Source organism: Perognathus longimembris, chromosome 1 (assembly GCF_023159225.1).
Source record: "Perognathus longimembris pacificus isolate PPM17 chromosome 1, ASM2315922v1, whole genome shotgun sequence".
NCBI classification, from domain to species: domain Eukaryota; kingdom Metazoa; phylum Chordata; class Mammalia; order Rodentia; family Heteromyidae; genus Perognathus; species Perognathus longimembris.
This window is the reverse complement of record NC_063161.1, coordinates 46,489,468-46,499,248: the sequence shown is the minus strand read 5'-3', so window position 1 is coordinate 46,499,248 and position 9,781 is coordinate 46,489,468. Positions and strand designations below refer to the sequence as shown.

The 9,781-nt window shown below is 37.1% G+C and overlaps 1 protein-coding gene across 1 annotated transcript; it reads left to right on the top strand.

Moving 5' to 3' along the window:
- Window positions 1-8,839: 8,839 nt before the first annotated feature.
- Window positions 8,840-9,781, top strand: LOC125354591 (olfactory receptor 6C3-like). Its single transcript, XM_048350270.1, has one exon. The coding sequence runs from the start codon at window positions 8,843-8,845 to the stop codon at window positions 9,779-9,781; it is 939 nt and encodes a 312-aa protein (XP_048206227.1). The 5' UTR covers window positions 8,840-8,842.

The window sequence follows — 9,781 nt, the reverse complement described above, 5'->3', positions numbered from 1 at the left end:
TGAGACTGCTAGAAATTGCTTATGTAATTCAACCTGTGCTTTTTCTGTATGGGAAAGTTTTATCTAATAAAGGCAAGTATGCACTAAATTTACTGAGCTATATAATGCCCTAATAACCAATTACTTAGAACATTAGCTTAGGCAAATGAGGGGGGCAGAGGATGGAGGAGGAAGGGTAAGCAAATGTGGTTATTATATTCAATGTACATTGTGTAAAAAACGAACTATGTAACTCAGAGTTTGGTACAGAGAAGTATACAATTCAACAAAAAATACAACCACATTTTACTGTAACTTATTTATACCTATTTTACTTATTTATACTTATTATTTATACTTATTTTAAACCAACTATAACTGTCCTAGATACTAAAGAATATTGAACTAGTTTTACTGATAATATCCAAGCTCAACTTTCAAGAGTTCATAAAGACCTTATGGAGTCCACAAGAGAGTCTAGATGTGGTGTGAAGACTGAGTAAATGATTCTTGTGTCATTATGCAACTGGGGATTCCTTTGAGTCATTGCATAGAGTGGACTATATACAATACCTGTCACATATGTATGCATGTATATTTACATACCTACATGTGCATATACATGATTATAAATATAAAAGATGTATTATATACAAATGTATCTAGACTAAATACCTACATGCTATTCTCATACAAGTAGTTTGCTGCAAGGTTTACAATCACTATCAGAAATCCTATGACTAATAAGTCCACCACCTAAAACATGTGGAGAACATATGTAAATACATATTTTAAGTAATTGAGCACATCGACTTAGTTGCAAAGTTCTAAAGTAGAAGAACACAGCATGGTGTAGACAACACCAAAGGAGGCTAAGTATCACTTGCCTGAGTGTAGTCAGGACTGCACAACTAGGTAATCTATCATCTTTCCATTTCTCTTTTTCATAGAAAGAAAGAAATAAAGAAAGAAAGAAAGAAAGAAAGAAAGAAAGAAAGAAAGAGAGAGAGAGAAAGAAAGAAAGAAAGAGAGAGAGAAAGAAAGAGAGAGAGAAAGAAAGAAAGAAAGAAAGAAAGAAAGAAAGAAAGAAAGAAAGAAAGAGAGAGAGAGAAGGGGGAAGGAGAGATGGAGAAAAGGCAGGGAAGGAAGGAAGGAAGGAAGGAAGGAAGGAAGGAAGGAAGGAAGGAAGGAAGGAAGGAAGAAGGAAGGAAGGAAGGAAGGAAGGAAGGAAGGAAGGAAGGAAGGAAGGAAGGAAGGAAGGAAGGAAGGAAGGAAGGGGAAAAGACCAGACAACAGTGCCTAGTACCTACAATTCTAAATGCCCAGAATCTGAAATCTAGAGGATTGAGGTTCAAAGCCAACCATGACAGAATAGTCCTGGGAACAAATCTCCAAACTAACCAGCTCCAACTGAGTAGAAGGCATTACTCAAGTGGTAGAGTATCAGCCGCACAAGCAAAGTGACCAAACATAAGTCCCTGACTCTGTCTAAACTCCAGAACCATTTTAAAAATTACATTGAGAAACAAATCTTGATCTATGGGGGGAGGTGGGAGGGGAAGAAATACATATTACAAATAATAGGAAACAAAATAATCTTGACTGTTGACTTGATTGAATTGAGAAGTGCCTAGGAGATTAGTAGAATCCACGTCTGGTGTATCTATGAAGTCATATTGAGAGTGAACTAAGGAAGGAAGAACCACTTTGAATGAGAGGCATCATTCTGTAAGCTAGAAAGCTTAATAGAACAAAGGAATAAAGAAGCTCCCTGACATTCCCTCTCTCTTTGGTCACCATAAAATGTGCTTCACTCTGTCATGCCTTTCTTCCCATGATGGATAGACACCTCTGCATTTGTGAGTCAAAATAAGTCTTTCTTCCCTAAAATTGTCTGATATGTTGTCACAGTAAGGAAAGAGCTAACACTAAAAAAAAAAAAAAAAAAAAAAAAAAAAAAAAAAAAAAAAAAAATGTATCTAGTAGTGGACTTGCTTACTTAGCTGGCAATCTACCACTTGAGCTGTGCCTCCAGCCTTGCTATTTCCTGCCTAGTGGCAAGTCAGAAATGATCTCCAAGACTCTGTCTTGGCTAGTTCATTGGTTAGTTCAGCATGAAGTCTCCATTAGAGGTGGATTCTCTGATGAGGTGTTTCAGAAGCATTTGGAAGTGGTTTGGGACAGTATCGATGTGCATGTGAGAGAAGTCTTACAATGCGTAATAGAGGTTGATGGATGGTTCCTGGGGAAAGTCAATGATGAGATTTCAATAGGATTGTGGCTCATACCTGTCATGCCAGCTATCTTAGGAGGCTGCGATCTGAGGACTGTAGTACAAACACCAGCCCAGGCAGAAAAGACCATGGAGACTCCTATATCCAAAGTAGAGCTGTGCTTAAGTGATAGAACCCCAGTCTTGAAGTCTTGAGCAAAAATGCTACAGGACAGTTCCTAGGCCCTGTATTCAAGCCCCAGTACACACACACACACACACACACACACACACACACACACACACACACACACAATTAAAAAATAAGGATATGCTGTAAAACATACAGAAACAGAAAATAGCAATATACACAAATATACCTCAAAATAAAACAATGAGAAGTAAGCATTTACTAGAAAATTCATGGGCTTCAATACAAATACTTAAAATTATTATTTATAAAACATGAGATGCTAAATACATTATTTTTAATATTTTCATTGTCAAAGTGATGTGCAGAGGATTTACAGTTAGAAATGTAAGGTAGTGAGTACATTTCTTGTCAAACTTGTTGCCTGATCCCTTATTTTTCTCTCACCTTCTCTCCTTTCTAAGTCTCCCCTCCCCAAGATGTACAGTTAGTTTACAGCACATTGTCTTGTAAGTATTGCTGTTGCATTGGTTTACCTTTTACCCCTTGTCTCATCAATTGATGTTCCCTTTCCCTTCCCTAACTCAGATAAACATATACAAAATACACAGGGTACCGAAATCAAATACAGTGACAAGTGTAAAACCATATGCAAGAAAAACAAAAGAGCATCATTTTACATAGTATCTTGAAAATGACAGCAACAATGGTAACTTATTTCCATAACCTAGACTTTATTTTTCTTAGTATCACCCTATATGATCATATGTACATAGCTATTGAGCTATTGTGATCATCTGCTAGGACTATTCTAGACATATACTAATTATTACCAATGAGGGAAACCATAGAGTCTCTGTGAATTGTACTGCAATGAACATGGCTATGCTAGTAGTTTTAGTATGGTCTTGTGATCCTTTGGGTAAATGCCCAAAAGTGGGGTTCCCGGGTTATAGGGGAGCTCTATGTTTATGCTTTTGAGGAGCCTCCATACTGCTTTCCAGAGTGGTTGAACAAGTTTACACTCCCACTAACAGTGTAATAGTGTTCCCTTTCAGCCACATCCTGCCAGCATCTGTTATTAGTTTTCTTGATAATGGAGATTATCAAGAAAATGGAGGTGGAATCTCAATGTTGTTTTGATTTGCATTTATTTTATGAAAAGGGATGTTGAGCACTTCTTCATGTGCCTCTTGGCCATTCTCATTTCCTCTTCAGAAAAGTCTCTTTAAGTCTTTAGCCCACTTATCAATGGGGCAGTTGTTTCTTTGAGTTGTTTTGGGGGAATTTAATTTTTTGAGTTCTAAGTATATTTTAGATATGAGGCCCTTGTCTGTTGTATGGCCAGTGAAGTTCTCCCAATCTGTGAGCTTTCTATTTACCTTGCAAGCTATGTCCTTTGCCATGCAGCAGCTCTGCAGTTTGATGCAGTCGCATTTGTCCAACCTTTGAGTTTCTGGGCCTATATTAAGAAAGTCCTTTTTTGTTTGTTTGTTGTTGTTTTTTTGCCATTCCTGGGCCTTGGACTCAGGGCCTGAGCACTGTCCCTGGCTTCTTCCCGCTCAAGGCTAGCACTCTGCCACCTGAGCCACAGCACCCCTTCTGGCCGTTTTCCATATATTTGGTGCTGGGGAATCGAACCCAGGGCTTCATATATACAAGGCAAGCACTCTTGCCACTAGGCCATATTCCAAGCCCTATTAGAAAGTTTTGACCTGTGCCAAGGAGCCCAAGTGTTTCTCCTATTCCTTCCAGCAATGTTTTCAGGGTATCTGTTTTTACCTTGAGGTCTTTGATCCATTTGGAATTGATTCTGGTACAGAGTGATATATGAGGATCTAGTTTTAGTTTGTTATAGGTGTTTAACCAATTTTGCCATCACCCTTTGTTGAATAGGCTGTCTTCCTTCCATCCTATTTTTTTAGCTCCTTTATCTTAGATTAAGTGGCCATAGGTCTGTGGGTTCATTTCTGGGTCTTCAGTTCTATTCCATTGGTCCTCAGCCCTGTTTTTGTACCAGTACCAAGCTGTTTTTATAACTATAGCTTTGTAATACAGTTTGAAGTTTGGAATTGCTATTCTTCCAGCACTGTTCTTCCTACTAAGGATTGTTTTTATATACCATTTATATACTAAGTATTTACCCTGCCCAACTTCTTTGCCAAATACATTCTTAAATTAACTCCCTACTTTCAAGGACATATAAGTTAAATCTATTATCTTCTATCTTATGGATAGGAAAACTGAAAACCAAGAAAGACCAAACACATTTTAGGTGTGAAAAAATAAGAGCATCTTGTGAACCTAAAAACCCAAGTATTCTGAGGCAGTCTTTATGGTACTTATCTTTACCATTAAATGAATGTGAATAACATTTTTATTTCCATGCTCATAAGTTTTTAAACAATTTGTAGTATTCAGTGTTGGGTCGGATGCATTGGAAAGCTATCGCTCTTCTCTGTAAGAGTAAAATAGTGAACTAGGTAACAAACCTTGATTTGCATGTTATGCTAATTGAATGCTTAAGCAATAGGAATACATAAGTATGTACTACGAAGTTGATTTACACCTGTATTTCATCCTAGCTACCGGGGTGGCTAATGTCAGGAGACTCAAAGTTCCAGCACAGCCCAGAAAGAAAAGTCCGTGAGACTATCTTCATGCAGGGAAGCTGGATGTGGTGGGGCATGCCTGTGATCTCAGCAACTAGGTAAACTCTGAAGTAAGCAGGTCTCCCAGGTGTGCCAAAGCCCTATCCTAAAAATAACCAGCAAAATCAAGACTGGATTCATAGCACAGCAGTAGAGTACCATTTTAGCAAGTTCAAAGTCCCAAGTTTTATCTCCACTACTACAAAAATAGATTTGTTTTAAGTAAGGGAGAGTATTATAACAACATAGTGCCTTGGTTTCTATCAACAGTGAAAATGTTATTCTACACAATCATTCCAAAATAATTTGTTGTACTTGTGAAGTTTGTAAAGGTGCATCAAATATATGAAAGAATAATATCTCTGAGTGTGTAAATGTGGTCATAATTATGGCTAAGCACATAGAAAATATACCTAATACCATAAATGTTTAATGCTTGTTACTTTGAATTTGAGAAAAAAAGGATGGCTGGTAGAGAGGTATGAGTCCTCTTTTGTAGGTCTGTATAGACTACTATTACATTTGTATCTCAGAGTATTAGGCTTCTACTAACTTTAAAATCCAACACTTTAAAAGTAAGTTTATAGTACCCATTGGATATTTAATGATGCTAATGTGCTTATTTTTGTCATTCATTCTACACTGCCTGGCAGAGATACATAAAATAACTACTACACCTTCAAGGAAGTGTCCACTGTACAAGAGTTCACTCTTAGATGACACCAGCCCCCAAAGAATTGAAAATAAATTGACTCCTGAATGTCCTTTGAGTCCACATTAGGAAAGTGAAGTTTGGCCAAAGGGAAAACATGTTAATTGTATCCTCTGATGCGTACACTTTGGCTTTTGGCTCCCCATTTGCTCAGCTTTCGAGAAAGTTTGATCATGACATCGTTACATTTCCTGCACTCTTCTCAGTTTGCATGCCTCCTTCCTCCAAGCTAATCTTTCCTGGGCTCAAACAGAAATCAGAGAAGGTAAATTATTATACTTTTATCTTTCTCTTATTCAGAAAGCTTTGAAAGGTTATACCTTCCACTATTTTAATCCAGTATTTCCCAGAAATTTACTTCCAGAATCAAGTTATTTACACTATATTTTGAACAGCAGCTCAGAGGAATGTTTTCATTTGCATGGAAAAGGTAAAAGATATTTAAAAAGGTGAGATAAGTCATGCTGAGACTGCAAAGGGCACATGATTTCTCTCATATATGGAGAGCAAAGGAAGATATTCTTAGGAGAGAAACAGAAAGTCCAGTGCCCCTGTGTGCCTCTCATAAATATAAGATAACATTTGCACTTATAAATAGTTATATTTAATATTTAGCAAAATGAATCCCAGAGAAACAAACACAAGGTGTTTTCTTTCCTTTTTATCTTACTTGTTCAATTATCTGTCTTGGAGAGGGTAAGGAGGCACTGAAAAGGATTTGGACAAGCGTGATGCTCACTAGATTCTAGGTTCAAAATGAATTCTGTAACTTGTGGATGGAGATGGGAGGAAAAAACTGGGAGAGAGTGAGGGAAGGGATAACATTGTCCAAAAAGAAATGTACTCATTACCTGACTTGTGTAACTCTAACCCCTCTGTATATCACCTTTATAATAACAATACAAAATTTAAACATATATAAGGAAAGTTATTTTTTACTTCTAACTGAGGCTGCTAGAAGTATACACATAATTCAGCCTGTATTTATGAGAGGGTTTTCCATAGTAGAAGTAAGAGTAAACTGAGTTACAAAGTAAGATCACCCAGGGTTTATATGAAGTGTATTTTATATAAAGGTATATTTAGGATCACAGTTCTGACTTATTATTAGACATATTAAAACTGTTTTTTCATATTTGTCATGATGCATTTCATCTCCCATTGTCAAATTTATTCCATTGGAATAAATGTCAAGGACAGCCAGATCATCACATTGACCTATTTTAACTATCAATTACACAATTGAATATGTTTCAGCCACTGCGCACATCACAATAACTCTCTGCCTTTGATTGGCATTTGAATGATATGTGAATGACAAAATTATGTATATATCTTAAAATGATACCAATAGTTAGAAAAATAAAAGAAAAATGAGAAAGAATGTGTACTACTGGATTTGCTAGTTAGATCATTTGTTATTTGACTACAAAAGCAGGAGCTGATGAGGATTGTTGCATTATTTTCTTCCATGTCATAAGAAAAAAGTAATACAACAAATATAATTGATAAATTATATCAGAGACAAAATGCTTATTGCTATCAAGGAAGAGATAAGTGGACAAATAAGAGTCATCAGTTACAGTTGCCAGTTACAGTTTCCAAAAGGGAATTCTATGGAAATGTTTATATCTTCTTATTCATTACCCTTGTTAAGTGGAGCAATGCTACGTTTTAGGAACAAAACAACTTGCCTTGTGTTCCCTTCTCTGCTAAGGCAAACTTAAGTATTCTTAAATATTTAGGCATTCCAAAATAATACAAAGGGAAAAAAGCCTATTCTTAAATAAAATAGCCAGCTAAGGATATGAATGCATCATTCTATTGTAGAACAATATCATGTAGCTGTAGCTGTGTATTAACTTCTCTGAACTCATTTCTTTCCCGTACATTCAGGATTTGACCCTTGTTTACAACTCAAAGAATTCAATTCCTATATTTATATGATTTCAAACAAGTTTCACTGAGCAGCCCTATTTGATTTGGTTTTTTTTTTTTTTTTTTTTTTTTTTTTTGGCCAGTCCTGGGGCTTGGACTCAGGGCCTGAATAATGTCCCTGGCTTCTTTTTGCTCAAGGCTAGCACTCTGCCACTTGAGCCGCAGCGCCACTTCTGGCCATTTTCTGTATATGTGGTGCTGGGGAATCGAACCCAGGGCCTCATGTATACGAGGCAGGCACTCTTGCCACTAGGCCATATCCCCAGCCCGAACAGCCCTATTTGAAACAATGTCAATTAAGTAAAATTTGTCTCAACAGGCTGCCATGGCTTACTTCTGTAATCCTGACTTCTTGGAGAAGAGCTCAAGGATTCAGGTTCAAAGACACTACAGACAGAAAAGTTCTTTAGATCCTATAGCTATAACTTAAGTTGGAGCACCAAAGTCCTGAATTCAAACTCCAATACACACACATACACACACACACACACACACACACACACACACACACACACACACACACACACACAGAGTAAAATTGGGAGTGATGGGGAAGAACTTATGAAAAGGGTGAAATTGGTCAAGATATATGGTATTCATAAAAATGACTTGCTGAATTTAAACTCCTATTTACAACTACTACTTAAAGAGCATTTAAGAAACTAAATAAAATCATGGTTATCTTCCTCTTAACAAAACAGGAATTAAAAATAGCATAAGCCCTTTTAAGTTTACTAATTGTGGCTAGGTCATCAATTGCCAACAGTGAATTTTCTAACTCAATAAATGACATCAGAATTAAAAACAAAATGTAGACAGTCCTGAAAGCATAATCTAGGAAACTAGAAAATAAGATCTCAGGACTCAGACTGAATATATTGTTGTAGAAATCTGGTATTAAAAGGAATATTGTATATATGTAAGATGTGATTATAGAAAAAGGGTATTATTTTGAATCACCCATGAGAGAACTCAACCACACACACAGATCTGTGCACACATTTCCTTTTCCACACAAGATGGGAATGTTTTCTGCTTTCATCAGAAAGAACCCAAGTTGTAAAAACTCTAATAGAGAGAAAAGTTCATGTCTTCACTTCATTGTCAATACTAACAATATTGAAAAATCAAATCTCTGTATAATAATCTTTTCTATTTTCTTTTCACCAATAGATTTTGTTGGAAGAAACATATTCAGCATGAGAAATCACACTATGATCACAGAGTTTGTGCTCTTGGGCATATCTGATGATCCAGAGCTGCAGGTGGTCATTTTTATTTTTCTGTCTATAACTTATATACTAAGTGTCACTGGAAACTTAATCATCATCACGCTCACCTTGCTAGATTCACGTCTAAAGACCCCCATGTATTTCTTCCTCCAGAATTTCTCCTTCTTAGAAATTATATTCACCAGTGTCTCCATGCCTAGATTTCTGGGGTCAATAATTACTAAAGTCAAAACCATTTCCTATAACAATTGTTTGGCTCAGTTGTTTTTCTTCATCTCCATGGGTGTGTCTGAATTCTTTCTTCTCACTGCCATGTCTTATGATCGCTATGTTGCCATCTGCAAACCTCTGCACTATGCCACCATCATGAGTAAGAAAACCTGCATCCTGCTTGTCTGTGTTTCCTGGCTGGCAGGATTTCTGACCATTTTCCCACCACTCATGTTGGTCCTCAAATTAGATTTCTGTGCTTCCAATGTCATCGATCACTTCTCTTGTGACTACTTCCCCATTCTACAACTCTCCTGCTCAGACACCTGGCTGTTAGAGACGCTTGGCTTTTACTTTGCCTTTATTACGCTGCTGTTCACGCTGGCCTTGGTGATTCTGTCCTACATAGGCATCATGAGCACCATTTTGAGAATCCCATCAGCCAACCAGAGGAAAAAGGCTTTCTCCACCTGTTCCTCTCACATGATTGTCATCTCCATGTCTTATGGAAGCTGCATATTCATGTATGTCAAGCCTTCAGCCAAGGACAGGGCCTCACTGACCAAAGGAGTGGCCATTCTCAACACCTCCATTGCTCCCATGTTGAACCCTTTCATTTACACCTTGCGGAACCAGCAAGTCAAAGAAGCCTTCAAAGCCTTGGTTCATAAAGTAGTGTTTTATAAGAACAAATGA

Excerpts from the sequence above, each read along its gene's own strand:
- LOC125354591 (XM_048350270.1), top strand. The coding sequence starts at position 8,843 with ATGAGAAATCACACTATGATCACAGAGTTTGTGCTCTTGGGCATATCT.